This window comes from Stenella coeruleoalba (genome assembly GCF_951394435.1).
Source record: "Stenella coeruleoalba genome assembly, chromosome: 14".
NCBI lineage: Eukaryota > Metazoa > Chordata > Mammalia > Artiodactyla > Delphinidae > Stenella > Stenella coeruleoalba.
The window spans coordinates 49,884,966-49,908,056 of NC_137160.1; the positions used below are offsets into that span (position 1 = coordinate 49,884,966).

At 42.4% G+C, this 23,091-nt stretch overlaps 1 protein-coding gene across 1 annotated transcript in view; it reads right to left on the bottom strand.

Moving 5' to 3' along the window:
• Positions 1 to 23,091, bottom strand: part of LAMA3 (laminin subunit alpha 3) — a 241,953-nt gene that overhangs the window by 168,265 nt on the left and 50,597 nt on the right. Inside the window, exons 3-8 of the mRNA XM_079943103.1 lie at positions 19,182 to 19,299; positions 17,788 to 17,906; positions 16,382 to 16,552; positions 13,560 to 13,651; positions 10,129 to 10,244; positions 6,859 to 6,977 (exon numbers count right to left, since the gene is read on the bottom strand). Of these exons, the coding sequence (XP_079799229.1) occupies positions 6,859 to 6,977; positions 10,129 to 10,244; positions 13,560 to 13,651; positions 16,382 to 16,552; positions 17,788 to 17,906; positions 19,182 to 19,299 (735 nt within the window). The remainder of the gene's footprint in view (positions 1 to 6,858; positions 6,978 to 10,128; positions 10,245 to 13,559; positions 13,652 to 16,381; positions 16,553 to 17,787; positions 17,907 to 19,181; positions 19,300 to 23,091) is intronic.

Sequence of the window (23,091 nt, forward strand, 5' to 3'; positions counted from 1 at the left end):
ATTCACGTTAACAGTGAGGTCTAAAACCATACTGGCCACTTCTCTGACCTAAGGTTTACACGCATAAACATCTTGGACAAACAGCAAACAGCTGTAGTCCACCCTCTCTTCCATCAAATGCCAACGAACCTCTCAACTCTGTTGTTTGCCACTGTGGCTTATAATACACAGAGGACATCAGGTTAACCTTGGCTCCCAATTTTTTTCCCACTGGAGTGGGAAATGAGAAAAAGTTCTCTCAAGTGGGTACCCTGGGTTCTCCCCTTTACCACAAGGTTTGTCTAATGAAGCACCTGCCACAAAGAAGTTATATTTTTAAAACACAAAGAACAGCAACAAATCACCCTAAGAATACCTGTAGCTTGCCTTCAGGTTTTGGGTGGTTCTCTAGGACCCGCACCACCTGAGGGCAAGATACACCACTTATCCATGGACACCAAGGTCATGGTTGGACCAATACCAGAAGGAGACTCAAGGACAGTAGTGGCTCCAGGTTTCAACGTTGGAGGTACCTAGGAAGCACTCTTGCCGGGAGGAGTGGGCGTCTGAATTTGCATATGTACGACACAACACGAGATGAGAAAGCCTCCTTGCCCAAGCTAAAGAGTGGGGTGGGCACCGGTGGGATCTGTGCAGGAGGTAGCCCACCCCCACCTACTCCTTTTCCCTTGGCACCATCTAGAGAGGCTTTCTAAGGAACGCCCACCTAGAAACCTCAGGCCCTGCTCTGATCATTCTCAGGTCCTAATTCCTCCAAGCAAAACTTTTCCTACATGCTTTTCAATCTTCAGTTAAACTCCATCTCTCTCTGACTCTCTCTCTTTCCCTCAATTCCTTGACCACACCTACAACACTGGTGCTGACTTCTACTTCCGTGAACCTCAAGTAAAACGAGACTAGGGGCTAGTCCACTCGTTGGCCACACTCTCCTGGGAAGACCCCATCCGATATTCCATCTGAAGGTCAAAGTGATCTGGCCTCTGTGACCTCTCTGACGCATCTAGCCCTGCTCACTCCCCTCCAGCCACGCAGGCCCCTTGTTCCCTCTCAAGGCCCTTTGCCCTGCTGTCCCCTCCACGTGGAAAGCTGTCCCCCAGACAGATGCCTGGTCCATTCTCTCACTTCTTTCAGGTCTTTACTCAAATGCCATATCCCAAAGAACGGACCACCCTATTTAAAATGTCACATACCCCCAAACCAACACTTAAAATAGTAAATCCAAGAAACAAAAGCGAAATCAATACCACGTGAGAAAACAGCCACCTCTGACAACCACGTGCCCTGAAGGATAACGATCTGGCTCTTACATGCTGGCTGCTTGGCAGGCCCAGCCTGCCTGTGATGTTCCCACTTCCTGTCACCTGCCCAGACTGATGGCAGAGATTTCATCATTCTCCCATTACCAGCACTGCACAGAAAAGGCAGGAAAGAGTCATGTTAGCTGGTGCTATGGAATAAATGTTTGTATTCCCCCCAAGTTCATTTGTGGAAGCCTAATCCCCAATGTATTTGGAGATGGGGCCTGGGGAGGTAATCAGATCATGAGGATGGAGCCCCCATGATGGGATTAGTGCCCTTATAAGAAGAGACAGCGAGAGCTTCCTTCCTTTCTCTCTCTCTTCTCCATGTGAGAATACAAGACAATGGCCATCAGCCAGCCAGAAAGAGGGCTCTCACCAGACACTGGATGTGCTGGCACCTTGATCTTGAACTTCACAGCCTCCAGAACTACGAGAAATAACTGTTTATTGTGTAAGCTACCCAGTCTATGGTATATTTGTTATAACGGCCAGAAGTGACTAAGGCAGCTGGGTTTCTGATAGGCAGACCTTGCTGTACGGTATGCGTGTTCTACCAGCAAACTCAAATTTCATCTTGACGCATCACCATGTAGCTCACCAAACCATCTGCCCTGCTGTAGCTGCACCCGTTCTCCTTCCTTCCTGTGCAAGACTCCCCATGTCCCTCTGTATATGGCAGAAGATAGGGTTACATTTTCTTCCCAAATGAAGAGCCAATTATTCAACATCATTTATGTCCTATCCATCTTTCTCTTTCATCAGAAATGCCAATTTTACCACAAACCAAATTTTAATATCTGCATGAATTTGTTTCTAAATTCTCTATTAGGTTCTATTGAACTATCTATCCCTGCACTGAGCCCACACTCCATTTATACAGATTCACGGTATATTTTGATATCTCGCAAGACAAATTTCTCCCGTCATTGTTCATCTTTTCTAAGCTACTTGTCTATTCTCATAGACATATTCTTTTATCGATAAGAATTTTAGAAACAGTCTGTCTATCTTCATTAAAAATCTGATTGAAATTGCACTGAATTTATAGATTGGTTTCGGAAAAATGGTATATTTATAATACTGAGTCTGGAAACATATTATGCCTTTCCATATAGGTCTTCTTTTATAAACTTCAATAATGTTTTATAGGTTTAAATGTAGCTCCACAGTTAATTTCTTCTATCTGTTGCCTCTTGGAGTACCTCCAAATTGTTCCAATAATCACAGCTGTGTTCTCCTGCATGTATCTGTTTCTGCTTTCTATCTTTCAGGAATCTTTTAAACTGCTGGTCTGTTGATAACACTCTTTCTTATTTTGCATGCTATTGTGGATTCTGGAAGGAGAGAGTATTTTGCTTGTTTGGTATCTTTCCTGTCATTTTGTAGGATTTGTTGCAGAAGGGAACGTAGCCATATGTGCTCCGTCTGTTTCTTGATTCCATCTCTTAGCTTTGTGTGGTGTGTGTATGTGAGTGTGAAAGAGAGAGAAAAACAAACAGTTTGGAAATAGTGAGACGAACACATTAGGGACACAAATAGTTCAAGACTTAGATTCGAAGTCGTGTCTCCATGGAAGAAGCTAAAGACTGTTTTAGTTAATGGAGATAAAGTATCTTCCAGCATCATCTACAATAACATGGGTAATCTTCAACCTTCATTAAGAGCAACAATATTTTATCAAACAGAAAGGAATCGAGGAGTCAATCCAAAAATGTTGTGCTCCTTGCCTTCCTTCATTGCTCTTTCCCCCAATATTTTATGACCAAAAAGTTCAAATTTCACAATAAACACCTATACCCCGTCTACTAGAGTGTACCATTAACATTTTACTACACTTGTTTTTTCACATAATTATCCATCTACTCATTCTTCTATCCATCCATTAATCCATCTTATTTATGCATTTCAAAATAAATTGCAGATATCAGTTACCATCCTCTATATACTTTAGCTATTTATATTAACTGTTATTATAATAACTCCAGTTAATTATATGCATAGCTAAAGGTATGCATATAATTAACTGGAGTTTAATGTTTGTTCATAGTTTTTTTTCTTTTGGTATAAAATTTATACACAAGGGCAAAACTCTTGTACATTCACTGAGTTATAACAAATGCATATACCTGTGAAACCCAGATGTCTATCTAGATACAGAACAATGTTACCACCCCTGAAAGTGTCCCCATGCCTCTTCCCAGTCAATCCTCACCACCAGCTCTGACAGTCAACCACAGTTCTGATTTTTTCCACTATTTTTTTTTTTTTTTTTTTGGCGGTACGCGGGCCTCTCACTGTTGCGGCCTCTCACGGGCCCCGCCGCTCCGCGGCATGTGGCAGCTTCCCGGACTGGGGCACGAACCTGTGTCCCCTGCATCGGCAGGCGGGCTCTCAACCACTGCGCCACCAGGGAAGCCCTCCACTATTGATTAGTTTTGCCTGTTCCAAAATTTCATCTAAATGGTCTTCATACTATCGGTATTCTTTCTGGGAAGGCTTTTTTCACTTAACACGATGCTGTTAAGATTCTTGCACGTTGTTGCACCATCAACAGTTTGTTGCTTCCTACTGCCCGTTGGTATTCCACTGTGTAAATATGCCACAGTGTGTTCCTCCATTCGACTTCTGAAGGACACCAGGGCTATTTCCAGTTTGGGGCTATTGTGCATAGAGCTGCTATGAACTTTTTGTAAACACACATTTCCATTTCTCATGGATAAACGCCTAAGCATGGAATTTGTGAGTCATGGTGTAGGTGTATGTTTAACTATATTTTAAAAACTGCCAGATATTTTCCCAAGGTGATTGCACCACTTTTCACTCACACCAACAATGAATGCATGATAGGTATGGTTGCTCCACATCTTCACCAAAATTGAGGGTAAGTCAGTGTAACTCTAATTTACATTTCTCTGATGACTCATGATGTTAAGCCCTTTGTTGTATGCTTATCGGCCATTCATACATCCACTTTTGTGAAGTGGCTATTCAAGTCATTTTCAGTTGTATTGGGTTATTTGTCTTTTCATTATTGAGCTGCGGGAGTTCTTTATATTGTGTATCCTGGATGCCAACCATTTGTCAGATTTATGTTTTCTGAATATTTTCTCCCTATTCATGGCTTGCCTATTCATTTTCTTCAGTGTCGTTTGTGAGCAGAAGTGTTTAATTTTGATGAAGTCTAATTTGTCAGTTTTTCATGGTTATTGCTTTCTATGAGCTAAGAAAACTTTGTCCATCCTCGAATCACAAAGATATCTGCCTATATTTTTCTCAAAAGCTTTAACTTTACTTTAGGTCTGATCCATATCAATTTAGTTTCTGTGTATGATTTGAGGTCGGGGTCCGAGTGAATTTTCTTCCCATATAAATCCAGTTACGCCAGAACCATTTGTTGAAAGGACTTTTCTCTCCCCATCCCCTGTCACTGGATTGCTTTGGTACTTTTATCAAAAATAAAATGTCCAGGGGTTTCCCTGGTGGCGCAGTCATTAATAATCCTCCTGCCAATGCAGGGGACATGGGTTCAAGCCCTGGTCCGGGAGGATACCACATGCCATAGAGCAACTAATCCTGTGCACCACAACTACTGAGCCTGCGCTCTAGAGCCCACGAGCCACAACTACTGAAGCCCGCGCACCTAGAGCCCGTGCTCTGCAACAAGAGAAGTCATCGCAAAGAGAAGCCCGTGCACCGCAACGAAGAGTAGCCCCTGCTCGCTACAACTAGAGAAAGCCTGCAGGCAGCAACGAAGACCCAACCCAGCCAAAAATAAATAAAATAAAATAAATTAATAAAATAAAATAAAATGTCCACGTGTGAGTCTGTTTCTGTGCTCCCTGTTCTGCTACACTGATCTATTCTTCTAGTCTTATGTCAATAGCACCATGTTTTCATTACTGTAACTTTATAGTTAATCTTGAAGTGAGATAATATAAGTCCTCCAATTTTATTCTGTTTCTTCAAGATGGCTTTGGATATTCTAGGTCGTTTACATAACCATATAAATTTTAGAATCCACTTGTCAACTTCTTTAAAAAAAAAGAACCTGCATTAACTCTGTAGAGCAATTTGGGGAGAACTGGTATCTTAATAATACTGAATCTTCCAATCCACAAATATATTACATTTATTTATTTAGTCTTCCTAGATTTATTTATTTATTTAGTCTTCCTAGATTTCTCTCAGAAAAGTTTTTTTAGCTTTAATATAGAGGTCTTGCATGTCTTTTGCTAAATTTATTCCTAAGCATTTTATGTTCTTTGTTACTATTTTTAATTGAATTTTAATTTCATTTTCCTATTGTTTGCTACTAGTATATATAGCTGGTTTTTCTATATTATCATTGTATCCTGCAATGTTACTAAATTCAATTAGTTCTAGTAATTATTTTGTACATTCCTTAGGCTTTTTTACATAAAGAATCATGTCATCTACAAATAGAAACAGTTCTACTTCTTCCTTTCCAATCTTAACACCTTTTGTTTCTTTTTCTTGTCTTATGCAGAGGTTAGGACCTCCAGGGCACTGTTTCACAAAAGTGGTGAAAGCAAGCATCCTTCCTTGTTCCCAATCTTTAGAAGGAAAGAGTTCAATATTTCATCACCTATATGATGTTAGTTGTAGGGTTTTCATAAATACCCTTCATCAGATTGCAGACAGTCCAGTGCTTCTGTAACCTTAACGTGCACGCAAATCACCTGAAGGTCTTGTAATGCATAGCTTTAAGGAAATCCTGGGATCTTTCACTTATCCGTGAAACCCTGTGATTGGTAACAAACCTATGACTTATATTTACTTGTATTTTAATTAACTGTGGTGACACATGATACAAAATGTGTGGAGTGGCAGACAGGTGGAGAATGGTGGGTCTCTCTAAGGGTGTGTAGCCCTGGTCCCACATAAACGGGCATCTCACGTAACGAGTGCCTGCTTACTGGCAACGCTAACAAAACATCACTCTAAAAGCACACAAGACAGAATGGCAATATAGACCAAACTCGTGAACATTTTACACAAGTTTTAATGAATATCTCAAGGCAGATGTACATATACCCTCCCCTGCCATACACTCCTCTTACCTAAATTCCAGTGAACCCAATCGTCCTTATAGGACGGATGAAAAATCCATTTTTCTTATTTAGTGTCAACAGCAGACATCATTAATTTATCATGACATACTTCCTCTAGATTCAGAATCCATTTGAAAATAGGATTTAGAGTCAGCACTGAAGTTGATGCCTCTTTGCCCTCCTATATTAGAGCCTTTCTAATATAAGATGGGTAGCAGTCAGGATGACAGCCAGGAATTCTCCCCTCCATTTAGGCAAAGACCCAAAAGAAGAATCTAATCAATGGAGTTTGGACAAACATGCCTCAGTCCATTTTCCCTAAATTACATCCAGCTAACCAAGCCTTCTGTGTACAGAAGTGGAGAAAGGGTGTCAGAAAATCCTTAGAATTGCATATCACTTTCTTGACATCTTTTTAGAGCAGGGCTTACTGAGTGTTCATTTCCTACTGTGACACATTCACTTTGACTTAAACAGTGCCTCACCTGACAGTCAATGCAGACCCCTCCACCTGCATAGATGCCTTGGCTATTCAAGCTTGCCTGCTGCCTCTCAACTTCTGGATCATAGTAACAGTCGATGGCGTGGCCATGGCAGTTGCATGCTGAAAAAAGAGCATTCTAAGTTAGTACTCCACCGTGACTATGAGACCCTTAGTAAATTCCCCCAGAGAGTATTGTTGCTACACTGAGCTACAAGAAAGTCTATTCTGGAACACCAGGGATACCCCCAGTGGAAAATTGGGGAGATTTTTACACAAAGACCCGCCTATCATCACATGCAATTTATACCTTCTTTCATCTGATGTTAAGTGAGAAAGGTTTCTCTTTTTTAAAAAATAAGATATATAATTACAAATTAAGATAAACCAAAATGCCAATTAAGCTTTATGCACAAAGAGAATATTACTACTCCTGCTATTGTCAAGAATAACTGAGGGACTTCCCTGGTGGTCCAGTGGTAAAGAATCCGCCTTACAATGCAGGGGACGCAGGTTCAATCCCTGGTCAGAGAACTAAGATCCCACATGCCGCAGAGCAACTAAAGCCCGAGTGCCACAACTACTGAGCTCGTGCACCTCAACTACTGCCTGCACTGCCACCAACTACAGAGCCCACGCGCTCTGGAACCCACACGCCACAACTAGAGAAGAGAAAAACCACACTCCACAGCTAGAGAGTAGCCCGCGCACCACAACAAAGAGCCTACGCACTGCAACGAAAAAGGATCCTGCGTGCCTCAATAAAGATCCCCCGTGCCACAACTAAGACTCAAGGCAGCCTATAAATTAATTAATTAATTAATTAATAAGAATAACTGAGTTCTTGGTACACTGCGAAAAGCATTTTACATGCATTATCTCATTTAATCTGCACAATAACTTTCTAAGGGTGGTGCTATTATGCCTATAGCCCAGATAGGGAGGCTGAGGCTTAGAGAGGTTGAGGGACGTGCACACAGTCACGGACTTCACGAGTAAGAGAGGCAGAATCCTGACTTGTCTTTCTGTGACTCCAACACCTGTTCCCAGTCAACACTCTAAGCCTTTCATCCCAGCACTATTTATAATAGTGATCAACTGGAAATCATCCTAACATCTAATTATAGGGAAATGGCCAAGCAAACAACAGTATATTTGCTTGCCTGTCAGTTCTGTGAAGTCAAGAACTGCTCGTGTTTTGTCTGTAATAGAGCATCGTCCCCAGCACACAGTAAGTACTCAAACACTTTTTAGATACACTCGAATCCAGAGAAGGACAATACTGTTGAATACGTGCTATCAAAAAAGATGTCCAAGAGTTTTTCATGATATGGGAAAATATTTTAAAATATCAAGTGAAAAAGTTCAGGGTATACAATTGTATAAATAATATACCCTTGAGCATGTAAAGTATGCATGAAAAAAACCACCAAAATATCTAACGAAATATTAACAGTGGTTCTCTTTGGGTAGTAAAAGTATTAATGATTGTACTTTAAAAAAAAAATTTCCCAAGTTATCTACAAGTAATGTATGATGCTTCTAAAATTAGAAAATACGATTTAAACCCCATTTAGGATTTTCATCATTGCCGAGATGAAAAAAGATCTAACAAGTAAAACACTCATTCTCTCTTAGGCAGAATATATATTCACTACATTCCACCTAGATCCAATTTTCCGAGTCTTTCTAGGAACTTATGTGTGTTAATCAAGTTCTCGGATAAATCTGTTAGGGTTAGATTTTCAAGCTACCCTGTTTTTAACAGGCTGAGCCCTTTCGTATTTTCATTTCCTCAGTGCTGCCGTGATTGTTTCAAAACTTCTCAGCATTTACATTTACTACGTCAGTTATTTCTTAAGAAGTCTATTTATTCTGAATTGCAGTAACTCAAGTGGAATTTGGAAAGCATCTAACAAATATCTTAACAGGTCTGATTTCCATAGGCTGTTTATAATTTTTAACCATTGTGGCAAGTGTAAAAAGGTTAAAAACTTATGAAAGGCAATTATTTAAAATTTGTCATATGTGTTGGAGTAAAGCGTTGTCATTCACTGAGCGGTTCCATTAGTCTGGAAAACTAACCACACGATGAATGTTGGAATTCATGTGATGACACTTATTCAGTCAAAGTATCCTAAACCAGCACCTGAAAGTATTGGGAGAAATAACCCCTGATTATTACTTTTCCCTCTTTGGGGCCCTATTATCCAGGGGTGAGGAATCAGGAATTCACTGCAAAGGAACCTGTTAACTATGACTCTAAAGTGAGAATGGCCATCCGGGTAACAACCTGGACCTAGAGATCACCTGAGCGTTCACCTTGGGCAACACCTTCCAACAATGTTAGCAACTCTCAAAGCGTGCTCAGAATTCCCCACTGGAAATGCATTTTAAGTAATTTTGCTGGTCACAGAGACCATCAGTCTTATCTCTTAAAGTTACAAGAACTATTTGGCCAGAAAGTATAAAGTATAGATTCTTCCTTACACATCTAGCTCAACAAACCTGTATCCAAACGCCTTTTGGTCATTTCAAAAAAGCAAATCCGTCTTCAAATGCTAAGAATATTCAGAAAAAATAGGCCACAGTCTCCAAAGCCAATAACTAAAAGTTACAAAAATGTTTCCAGCAATTGGAATAAATATATGGCCTTCTAAGAAGATGGGTTTAAAAGAAAATCTTCAGTTGGATGTCATGGGCTTGTTTGTTTAAATAACAGTTTTCTTACTTTATATTGTGCCCATAATTAAAAGCAGCCTCTCCTCTTTCTTCCTTCCTTCTCTGGTCCCCTCCATCCTGCATCCCCCTCAGTCCTATTCCCTCAATACTTCCAGCTCTCTGTGTAGACGTCAATCTCACCACCTTCTCTGAATCTCGGTCCTCAGAATAATTAGGATTCCAATCCAGTATCACATCCTAAGAAATGATAAGGGTTTACAATTTAATAGTGGCTGCAACACATTTTAGATGGCTAAAAAGAAAGGCCAACTGTCAAAGCCCAATCCTTGCATATAGTGAATGCTTGATATATATTAACGAGCGTTATTGTTGTTATTTTTGTTCTCATATTTGTATCTGAATTTAGAGTGGGGCACTGTTACCTCCAGTCTGTGAGTTATTTGCTGCATAAGACAGTTCTGAGTCCCTAAGACTGACATGATCTCGCCCTCTTCATGAGCATGGGGGAAAACACTGCATCAGTCCTCAGAGATGGGGGGATGGGGATCATGGGTGCGGCCTCGCTTCCTAGCACCGCTCCCCCAGCACTCACCTTCACACTCATTGCTCTGCTCCCGCGTGGCAGGCCGCCAGTGCCTCTGATTGTACCCTGCACAACAGCGATCACATGTCTCCCCACAGGTGTGGTGCTGGCATTCACACCGAAACCTGAGCATGTAGCAAAGCACATCTCAGTTACTGAAAAGTTGTTTGCTTGTTTGTTTAACTTTAGTATAAGATCAGTTGCTCCTGTGTGAAAAACTGAGTCATCATGGTCACCCGTGGTACCACTGAGTGATTATGAGAACAGAGCACTTTGCATACGTTCTTTCAAGTCCCCCGATCCCGCTTACTATCTCCATTTTACAGGTGGTGACACTAAGATCCGGAGATACTTAAACACTTGCCAAGGGTCAGGAGATGATAAACCGAGGGCCAGATTTCTAACTTAAGTTTGTCTGACTCCAAAGTCCCAGCTCTTTCTTCCCTATTATGTTATATAACGATAAATCAACACAGGAGGAAGCAAGTGCTGAGTGTACTGAGGTGTGCTGAATATCAACATCGTCACAAAAATCTAGAGTATCCTGTGAGATGGGTCAGGTGTTTTACTTTCCACCCGGGGTCTAGTGCAGAGATTCACCAAATCCAAGAGACAGTTGCTAACCAGATCTCAGAGGACCCTGCTCCAAGGGTCCATGCCAGCTCCAACAAACAGCTCCATCACAGGAGCCAAAGCTCAGATTACTCAACAAGGCGATGGAGTAAAGACAAAACTCGACGTTCAAAGAACTAGACACCTGCCTTAGAACGTTTCTGAGCTAAAATGAAATCGTTGCAGCCATGGTGTTGGATGAGAACTCCAAGCTCTGAGCTTCCATTCGTCTGTGCTTGAAAGAGGATTCAAAACAGAGTCTAAGAAGACCCTTGGCTGTGCCCATGGGGATCCCCTCAACTCTTCTGAGGGGAGGTGGGATGGTTATGCTCCTATGGGAAGGCGTCATCCCTCTCCCAACTCAGCTCCCCGTTAAAGCAAATGGACATAGATTTAACTGGCAGCACAGAACAGCTGGAGTCCAAACGGACTTTTGTCGGAGATGCAATTTCAGCTCATTGCCAATGACGTGTTTATTTGCAAGCTGAACTGAAAGGATATTTAGGGAAAATTGCTTGAAGAACATATAGTCCTACTACTCTTTTTTTTTTTTTTTTTTTTTTTGGAGGAGGGGTTTACTCTTTTTTTTTGGAGGAGGGGTTTATCGTGGAGTCCAACTACTCTTATAGGGTGATTCACATTGAGCACTGAAAAAGAAAACAGAGCTGGGAACTTGTCTGAATCATATTGTCATTCCCAGATAATTGCTTTTTCTGACTCTCAGCCCAGGTTGATGGTTGATGTAGAAAACTTGTCCTTGCATCAGTTGTAAGGATGTTATTGAAGATGTTGTTGACTGGAGAATCCTCTTCCCGATGGCCACTCCGTCCACCTCCAGGTAGATTTCTCATCTGGCCCTAGCATCAACACTCATCTTCTCCTACACAACTGATTGCTTTTTAGATTATGATCATAGTGAAATATGAAACTGAGCAGATCTCCCTTTTTGAGTTGACTGCCAGGAAGCTCAGAATTAAATCTGTGATCCACCCATGTTTCCATACATCACAGTCAGCATGGTACCCATGCTTGATTAAATCCTCCTCTGCCTCATCAAGAGGTTCTGCTTGGTTTCTGATTGTCCAGCCGTGGCTCCCTCCATTGTCACTGAATCCCCTTCAATATAAGATTATTTCCTATTCATGCAGGCCTCCATGAGTCATTTGTGCAGGTCACAACAGGCAGGGGGAGGCAAGGCAGTTGTGCTGATATAGCCCAGTGGCAAACTGAGCCTTTCACGGAGGGATGGGGAGACAGCCTCTCCACTCACACACACTGCGAGCAGTAAACTGCTCAGTGCAGAGCCCCCCAGGTCTGCCAAGGGCACGGGGCTCAGCAGCTCTTCCAAGTGGGAAGCTCAACCCCTCTCCGATGACTTCTCCTCCTCTCCCAGGTGGCATCACTTCATCTCAGGCTCAGGGACCAAGAGTGACCTCTTTTCTCCCCTCTCGTTCCAACTCAGGTCTTCCCTGACCCGGCTTCTAGTGCCTTAGGGCCTACCCTTCAGGAGTCTACATGGCAGCAATGGTTTAATCATTAATAAGCTCCTTGCTGATTAAGGGCTAGTCAGTTGATGGATTCACACTGCTATCTCAGGGAGCACCGCCGGATCCCTGAAGGAGGGCTGACAGGCTTAGGGATTGTTTCTAGACAGGGAGAAGGGCGCCACAAACTTACCACGCAAGTTGGTAGCTGGCATCTCTGCCTGACCATGAAGCTAGGCCTTATGATGTACAAACCTGAATTTGACTAACAGTAAAATGTACCCCTGGTAAATGCTGCTCGTGTGGAACTGGAGACTTTAAATAAAACATTGAGAGACAATCATTACTATATCCAGCGTCTGGTAATTTCCAGCCCTTCAAAGTATCCTTCCTAAGGTGATAACACGAGTGTATACAATTGCATAACACAATATTTGAGATCCATGCATCTTACTGTATGCGAAATATACCTCAATTAAAAGCAAAACAGTGTTACACCCATGTTCATAGCAGAATTATTCACAATAGCTAAAGGATGGCAGTAACCTACGTGTCCATCAACAGATGAACGGGTAAGCAAAACGCGGTGTATATATAATGAAATATTATTCAGCCTTAAAAAGGGAGGAAATTCTGACATGTGCTATAGTGAGGACAGTATATGCTAAGTGAAATAAGCCAGTCACAAAAAGACAAATATTGTGAGATTCCACTTGTACAAGGCACTTAGAGTAGCCAAATTCATAGGGTAGAATGGTGTTGCCAGGGGTTGCTGGGAGGAGGGAATGCAGAGCTGCTGTTTAATGTGTACAGAGTTTCAGTTCTGCGCAATGAAAAGAGTGCTTGGCTGCACAACAATGTGAGTGAACTGAACACCAGTGAACTTAAACCACCCCCACTTAAGAATGGTTAAGACGGTAAACTTTATATTACGTGCACTTCACCACAATTTTAAAGATGAAAAAGGATTTGAAAACATTTACCCCTGATCTCACTAGACCAGGGATGACAAACAAATATTATTTCTCTTGCCAACTCTACTCAATTATTTGTGGCTGCCTGGGGCACTGTCTGGAGCAGGGGTCGGGGAAGGGGGTCTGGGTGGCTTTGTACCTGATCATGCATAGAGTGCTGTGATTGATTAACTATGTCTGCTATGGGCTGGTTGCAGGTGAGAGGGAAGTGTAGGGGTGGAGGAGGGGAGACATACACATCACCTACTTGTTGGCATTGCAACATTCTTGTTGCCGGCAGGAACTTAGAAGTATTTAACAGGATGCAAACATCTACTGAAACAATTAGATTTATGCATAGAAAGCTGAAAAATCTGTACAATGTACTCACAGTTTTTCAGGATTGTTTGCACCGCACACTTCAGCGTGGCCATTGCAAACACACCGCCCACCGATGCTGATATCCTTTATGCTATAATAATACTGTAGAACAGAAAAGAGAACGTGTCAGTTTTACTAAACCCCAACGTAAACTTTCCTTTCCTAACCTTTAACATCCATCTGTATTGACCCCGCTTCCTTCCATCTTGTACTCCTGAGCCCCCTCAACACAAAACGGAGCCACGTTTGGGTGTAACTTTTCTTACAAAGCAAATACGTTCCCCAATCAAATTGAATAGCCCACTGCTGAATCTGTCCATTTTTAAAAATCAAATGCTTTAAATGCACGGAGGGAAATGACCTCGGACAAGAATCATAGCCTACAGCCTTTGGGAAAGGGATTAAGGGCTTCCTAGTTTCTCTTTTTTTTAAATGTAAATCTGAGTTCCATAAATTGGACATATCTATCTACCAAAAAACATCATTTTTATAACAAAAATTTTGTAACTACTGTGTTTAGGGCTTCAGGAAAGGAGAGAATATTCACAAAGATGGATCCGATACAGCGCTGATACCGCTAGCGGTTGCGGAAGCCTTGCTAGGTCAGGGTTAATGAAGCCAAAGGCAGAGGTTCAAGCTCCAAAAGGCCAGACAGTTTCAGACCCAGCTGAGGCTCGGTCCCTAGACCAGGCCAGCGATATGCACAGGCCATCTCGTGGACCAGGCATGTCCCCAGCACGGTGGAGGCCTCTCTACTTGGGACCGTAGGTGGCCCCATCGCCGGCTCCCTTACTTCTCAGACTTGGCAGGAGGCACAGGACTCAGTAAGGAATTCAGAGGGTGTGAAATCATCTTTCTCATTGAGGTCAGGCCACCAGTGAGAATATCGGTCAGTGAGGAAGTCTGTGAATTCACAGGGACAAGAGGGGTTTTGTATCTTTTTGTTGTTGCTGAGATTAGTCATCCTAAACCTCCCCACAGTCACTCAGGGCTGGGGTTCTCTTCTGATCTCCTCCCTAAAAGCTGTTAAGTGTCTTAGCTTCCCGGCAACGTCTTACTTAGTCTAAAGGCATCAACAATCCCTCTTGTTAATATGGATAAAATTCAGTATTGGAGGGCTTCCGTGACAAGTTCACACTCAGAAGCTTTCATGCTGATCACCACAGAAATTTCTCTCTACACGTGGGTTAGGGCAGCAGCGGCAAGAGAGAAGCCTTCCATCAGCCTTCACCCCAGCACACATGATATGTGTGATAGGACACCTGGTATTCTGGCTCGTCCACTTAAAGAAGCAACCTAGACCGCTGGGGAGGGAGTGTCAAGAGTATATATGTGATGCACTCCGCAAAAAATTACTTAACAGAGAAGACTACGTTCACCTAAGTGAAAAGAAATCTACATACATACGAGTACCAATCTTGCAACCCTAAAAAGACAAAAAAAAAGTGGTGAGGCACATTTGTGGCGAGGCTCCAAAACACCTGGAGGAATGGAAACGCAGTCTGGCTACAGTTGATCAGAAAGCCCGGCTCGCCCTTGTAAATTGCGTTCTTGGATCCAGTTGTAGTTCCCACATACAACAGCTCAGAGGGAGCTAAGGGGGCTTAAAAAGTCAGAAAACAGGGCTTCCCTGGTGGCGCAGTGGTTGGGCGTCTGCCTGTTGATGCAGGAGACATGGGTTCGTGCCCCGGTCTGGGAAGATCACACATGATGCGTAGCGGCTGGGCCCGTGAGCCATGGCCGCTGGGCCTGCGCGTCCGGAGCCTGTGCTCCGCAACGGGAGAGGCCACAACAGTGAGAGGCCCGCGTACCGCAAAAAAAAAAAAAAGTCAGAAAACAGGCCACCTACACTCCAGATGACTGGCCTTTTTGGAAAATGCTCAAAACTGTAGCAAAACCTAACTTTTCTCTCTCCCTTCCTTTCCCAGCTCCCTGACTTACTCCCCTAAGAAGCCAAACTCTGTAAGGTAAGCTGGCATCTTCCATTCACCCTCCCAGGTCCACTCTCCACCCCTCTCCACCCTGCCCTTTGCCCTGGGGCTAAACTTTATGGGATGACAAGGGCCTCTTGCTCTCTGGCCTCCTGTTAGGTTTGACAATTGGGAGGAACTGGGAGGGAATCAGAGGGTGGGAGAAGAGTGAGCTCGGGGTATTTATTCTGCTGGTTCCCTCTGTGCCCAGGCGACAAGGTGCCGTCCTGACACTGAGAGTAGACGATGTTCATCTAACCCTAGTGGAGTGTACTGCTGCTTACCAATGCCCACACCCCTCTGCTTTGGCTCGATTACATCACCCAGCCTCCTGCATCTCCACGGGGCTCTACGACCAGTTCCTGCCAATGGAAGTGAGCCCTGTGGTTACGAGATTGTTCCTCCCTATGCTCTTTCTCTCTTCCCTCATCCGCTGACCAGGTGCAGGAGGTGCAGAGGAGGACCCTGAGGTCCTACAGGATGGCTGTGCCTCTACAGAGAAACAGCCTGGTTCCCTGGATAACTGTGTGGAGCTGATCCCACCTGCTGACCCACATTAGACCGTGACATGAGCAAAAAATTAACCTTTATTGTGTTCGCCTCTGAGACTTGGGGATTATTTGTTATAAGAGCAGACTAATACCAGGATGGCTGTCCTCTTTTGCCTTTCATCTTCTCTGAATATGATTTGTCTTTAACCACCAAACTTCTAAGCTATACCTAATATTTCAGACAAGAACGACTCTTACGCCTATGACATTACTGGCTATAAAAGTTTACTTGAAGGAGTTCGAGGCAATGAACTTGATAAGCAAACAAGGTACCAAAAGCTGCTGTCTTGGCCCGTCAAAGCACTACTCACCCGCCGGGTGACGGTTGGATCTCTCTGTGCTTTGGAGATGAGGTGTCCAAGAAGAGTGTTGGTTCGGAGAAAACGCAGGCGGATGTTCGTTGCCTTGGTGAACTCTCTCAGGGTGTGAGAGAAAGTAAAATTTTTTGCGCCTGGACGACCATTTATCAAGGACACCACAACCTAAAAGAACCACACACACACAGAGGGGGAAAAAAGTCCTTTTATCAAAATTTAGCTGCAAGTAACTAAAAATAACTCACATGCCCCCGAACACTTACTTGGTTTCTTTGAGTCATTAGATGTTTCAAAACCTGGGCTTTCAGGTTTTATAAATCATTTCATTTACAAACCCTTTGTTCTATCACTGTCACTGTGGGGCTATACACACTATGAAATGTTCAAAGTATAACATTAAAATCTACAAATATAAAGAAACAATTTTTGTCAAGCTGCATCAACGAAACAAAGCTAAAGTAATCTAAAATCCCGAAAGAGGGTGGAAAAAGGAAGTCTTTGGATATAAAGTTGACAGTGAACAGGACAAAAAAAAGTCTATATAAAACCCAGGTTTAGGTTTTTTTTTTTTTTTTTTTTGGCCACACCGTGCAGCATGCGAGATCTTAGTTCCCTGACCAGGGATCGAACCCGCACCCCCTGCAATGGAATCGCGAAGTCTTAACCACTGGACCGTCAGGGAAGTCCCCCAGGTTTTGTTTTAAAGCTTGAGGCGATGAAGTCCAAGTCCCAACCAGTTACTGAGACATGAAACACTGACCGATCACTGGAAGATACTAGATACAGCTGCTCAAGAAAGATCTCTCTACCTAAGGAGAACGAGACTGACACCCTTTAAAGAAGTTCATTTGAAACTCACTCCATGGGCTGCTTCTCTGATTTTCCCCACTCTCTTTTCTCATCTTCCCTAACAACAGCCTGGCTGACTTCACAAGGACCACATGCAACCCCAATGAGACAGCAATTGTTTTCTCCCCTACAGATGATGCCCACCCTGCCAAAAAGGATCAGGGATTGGTTCTGCCGCCAACCCCTCCTCTCCCCACTCTTAGGGGAGGTAATGTGCTTGTGAAGCAGTGGGAGGGTGCTTCACCACAATCACCAGTGACCCACTTTCTAAATAGTCCACCAGAAAAAAAGAGTTCAAGACCTGTGGGCCGTGAATCCAGAATCCTGAATTCCCAAGGAAAATTAGACCTCAAGTAGAATGTGCAATGTCAATTATACCTCAATTTAAAAAAAAAGATTTCCAACCCAACTCAATCTGGGAGTCTTCGACGTGATTCCTTTCCATCTATGTTAGATTTCCTTGAAGGTGCAAGTTTCACAATTATGAAAAATGTGGCATCTTCATGTTCACTTCTGAGTCCTATCTCTCAAGGCCTCCCAAATCTACTTACCTCACCATTCTCCAATGGCACGATCCGGGAGTAATCAGTAGTACAAAGTACATCATCGTCTCGCGTGATCGCCCTATTTGCTTCCTGTCCAAACTGTTCCATACAGTCTACTTTAGAATCTAGGAGGGAAACATGTTAGTACTGTAAAATAAAATATTATCATCTTGCTGTAAATCTCTTAAGAAATCTTATGTTTACTTAAGAATATACATGAAAAGGGAAAGGACAGAGAAGCATTTAAGATTTTTAGACGGAAGCTTAGAATGAAATTCTTAATTCACGAAAGAAAATACCAAGTCATTTCAGGCCACGTGACTTTCAACAGAAATGTCTGGAGATATGGTTCTAAATCCTCATTCCTCATTAGGCAAGTTTACCCTCTAAGGAGCATTCCTGGAAAACCCAATGCCTTTGTAAGCCAAATTCCTGTCCACCTCAATTTGTCACAGGGTTCAGAGACCCAGACATTCTTCATTAGTGAAAAAGACAAGGTCAAGGTAAGTAATGTGAAAGGCAGGATCCATAAAGATGGAGCTTAGTTCCTAATTCTACATAAAAGGAAATGGACTGGGACTTCCCTGGTGGCGCAGTGGTTAAGACTCCATGGTCCCAATGCAGGGGGCCTGGGTTTGCTTCCTGGTCAGGGAACTAGATCCCACATGAATTGCCACAACTAAGAGCCCGCATGCCTCAACTAAGGAGCCCGCCTGCTGCAACTAAGACCCGGCACAACCAAATAAATAAATAAAATATTTTTAAAAATAGGGACTTCCCTGGTGGCGCAGTGGTTAAGAATCCGCCTGCCAATGCAGGGGACACAGGTTGGATCCCTGGTCCAGGAAAATCCCACGTGCCGCAGAGCAACTAAGCCCATACGCCACAACTACTGAGCTCTCGTGCCACAACTACTGAAGCCCGTGCGCTTAGAGCCCGTGCTCCACAACAGAAGCCACCAAAATGAGAAGCACACATACTGCAACAAAGAGTAGCCCCTGCTCGCAGCAACTAGAGAAAGCCCACATGCGGCAACGAAGACCCAACGCAGCTAAAAATAAATACAATAAATAAAATTTTATATATATATATATATATATATATAAAAAAAAGGAAATGGACTGAAGCTATGGCCCAGTTATAGGTACACTGCTTCCCCCTAAATAGTAGCAAGAACCATTTTCATAAGAGGTGTTTCAACCCCAGTTATACATGTGTATCCTTGGAATTCATGCAAGTGCGCTTGAGAAATAGGGATGTTCCAAGGGTAACCTAGAAACTTAAAATTGACCAGCCCCCGACTAGCCACACTGAGAGACTAATTTTCTACTTAAACCCACAGTCTTGATCTGCTGCCAATAATTCAAACCCCTCATAACATGGTAGGCTAGATTACTTACGAGCAAAATATTGCCAAGGTGAGTAGGTGCTTCCGAAGTCGACGGATCTTTCCAAGACCCAAAGATCAGGGCGAGGAGAATTTGCAAATTTGATTAAAATATAGGCCACCTGGAAAAGCTGATAAAGCAAAGGACACACAGTTACTCAAGTCGCCGCATCTGTCCACACCCTCCATCATCTCTATATGATGCTGGTTCCCAAGGCAACACATCTAGCCACACCTCTCCCAAGATCCAGATCCCATTTCTAACTGCCTCCTGGACACCTCTAATTGGATGCAGCCTCTCAAGCTTATCATGCTCAAAACCCAAATAACCATTTGTTCTCTTTCCACCGAATCTATCCGTTAATCTTTGTCACATCTTAATCATTATACCCTTGAGTTTCAACCAGCCTACACAGCACCTTCAAGTCTGTACATTCAGAGAAGTCTGATGTCAAACAACAATCATCGTGGGCTAAGCTCTTCCAGGAGCAAGAGCCGGTAGTACAGCCCTGAGCGTCTCCCGTGAGTGACACAGCCCTGGTTCCAGATCTTGGAGAGCTCGCGGCTGCAGAACTGAGACCTGAGCGGCTGCTTGGTAGAGGGTAGCACCTCCTTCTCCTGTGCCATCTCCACTCACCCCCTCTTTTCCTGATTTCTCTCCCTTTTACTGATTTTCTTGTTCATCCTCATCACTCTTTGCCCATGGCCAGGACAATGCAAACGTATGGGAGACATGAAGCGCGGCTTTGGTCCAGTTTCTTCATCCTCCCACTCTTGAATCCCAGTATGCCTCCATGATGGACCCCAGGAGTCCCTGCAGTCCACTCCCACCCGCTTCCCTCAAAACTTATATCTGGCTTGACTTGTGAATCCTGAGAGTCTATATGCTTAGCAAAGTGCCTAGTATGAGTTCATTGTTCATGACAATGAACATGGGTGTTAAACAAATCTGCTAACATGTTAAGAACTGGGGATTCTCCCCACCCCCCCCACTCCCCAACCACAAGGAAGAGATTCCACAGTGACTTTCAGAAGAAGACTCTGCCACCTTATTAACTAGCCCAGTAGAGCCATTTGAACAATGAGCTCATCTAGTTAGAGAGAGAGGCAGTACTCAGACCCTGTGGGATCCTTTTAATTCTTAGGGAAAAAAAATGAGGGATTTTCATCTGTATATTTTTCACATACAATAGTATGGTAAGAGTCATATATATATATATATATATATATATTTTTTTTTTTTTTTTTTTTTTTTTTTTTTTGCGGTACACGGGCCTCTCACTGCTGTGGCCTCTCCCGTTGCGGAGCACAGGCTCCGGATGCGCAGGCTCAGCGGCCATGGCTCACGGGCCCAGCCGCTCCACGGCATGTGGGATCTTCCCAGACTGGGGCACAAACCCGTGTCCCCTGCATCGGCAGGCGGACTCTCAACCACAGCACCACCAGGGAAGCCCCCATATATATTTTTTAAAGTCTCAGAGCTACTAGTTGATTGTGAATGTTCCCAACTCGACACTAGAAGCCAAAATCTCTAGGGCAATTGTTCTCAAATTTTAGTCTCAAGATACATTTACATTTTTAAAAATTATGGAGGACTTTCAAAAGCTTTTCCTTACATGGGCTATGTCTATTAATTAAGAAATGCCATATTAAAAATTAAGGCTGAGAAATTTTTCAAATACATCTTTCTAATTCATTTAAAATAATAAAGCATTACATTTTAACATAAATACCATATTTTATGAAAAAAATACTGTATTTTCCAAAACATAAAAATTATAGTGAGAAGAGTGGCTTTGATTTACATTTTTAAAATCTCTTTCAATGTCTGCCTTCATAGAAAACAGCTGGATTCTCATAGCCACTTCTTCAGTTTGTTGTAATAACGTTGTTTGGTTTGAAGTATTTGAAGAAAATCTGGCCTCCCATAGATCTGTAATAGGAAAAAGGACCTAAGAGCTTGTGGACCTATTGAAAGGTCTTAGGAACCCCATGGGTTCTCAACCGCACTTTGAGAACCACTGATCTTGGTCACAGAGATTATCCTTTGCTCTAAGAAGCCCCTTTGCTTACTTCTCTGTGGAAGGAAGAATTGTCACACCAATTACTGAAACCCTAAGTTCAGCCAGTTTTGTCTCAAACACTCACTCTTTGATCTTGAAAAATCTGCTTCCCTGGGTTCAGATTAACACTCTCAGATTTTCTACCCATCCTTGGAAGAAAATGATCCAACCTCAGGTAAAGTAGCAGGATACAAAATTAATGTACAAAAATCTCTGGCATTCCTATACACTAATGACAAAAAATTTGAAAGAGAAATTAAGGAAACACTCCCATTTACCATTGCAACAAAAAGAATAAAATACCTAGGAATAAACTTACCTAAGTAGACAAAAGACCTGTATGCAGAAAACTGTAAGACACTGATGAAAGAAATTAAAGATGATACAAACAGATGGAGAGATATACCATGTTCTTGGATTGGAAGAATCAACATTGTAAAAATGACTGTACTACCCAAGAAAATCTACAGAGTCAATGCATCCCTATCAAACTACCAATGGCATTTTTCACAGAACTAGAACAAAAAATTTCACAATTTGTATGGAAACACAAAAGGCCCCGAATAGCCAAAGCAATCTTGAGAACGAAAAATGGAGCTGGAGGAATCAGGCTCCCTGACTTCAGACTATACTACAAAGCTACAGCAATCAAGACAGTATGGTAGTGGCACAAAAACAGAAATATAGATAAATGGAACAGGATAGAAAGCCCAGAGATAAACCCACGCACATATGGTCACCTTATCTTTGATAAAGGAGGCAAGAATATACAATGGAGAAAAGACAGCCTCTTCAATAAGTGGGGACAGCTACATGTAAAAGAATGAAATTAGAACACTTCCTAACACCATACACAAAAATAAACTCAGAATGGATTAAAGATCTAAATGTAAGGCCAGACACTATAAAACTCTTAGAGGAAAACATAGGCAGAACACTCTATGACATAAATCAGAGCAAGATCCTTTTTGACCCACCTCCTAGACAAATGGAAGTAAAAACAAAAATAAACAAATGGGACCTAATGAAACTTAAAATCTTTTGCACAGCAAAGGAAACCATAAACAAGACAAAAAGACAACCTTCAGAATGGGAGAAAATATTTGCAAATGAAGCAACTGACAAAGGATTAATCTCCAAAATACACAAGCAGCTCATGCAGCTCAATAACAAAAAAACAAACAACCCAATCCAAAAATGGGCAGAAGACCTAAAGAGACATTTCTCCAAAGAAGATATACAGATTGCCAACAAACACATGAAAGGATGCTCAACATCACTAATCATTAGAGAAATGCAAATCAAAACCACAATGAGGTATCACCTCACACCAGTCAGAATGGCCATCATCAAAAAATCTACAAACAATAAATGCTGGAGAGGGTGTGGAGAAAAGGGAACCCTCTTGCACTGTTGGTGGGAATGTAAATTGATACAGCCACTATGGAGAACAGTACGGAGGTTCGTTAAAAAACTAAAAATAGAACTACCATATGACCCAGCAACCACACTACTGGGCATATACCCTGAGAAAACCATAATTCAAAAAGAGTCATGTACCACAATGTTCATTGCAGCTCTATTTACAATAGACAGGACATGGAAGCAACCCAAGTGTCCATCGACAGATGAATGGAGAAAGAAGATGTGGCACATATATACAATGGAATATTACTCAGCCATAAAAGGAAACGAAATTGAGTTATTTGTAGTGAGGTGGATGGACCTAGAGTCTGTCAAACAGAGTGAAGTAATACAGAGTGAAGTAAGTCAGAAAGAGAAAAACAAATATGGTATGCTAACACATATATATGGAATCTAAAAAAAAAAAAAAAAAACTTTCTGATGAACCTAGGGGCA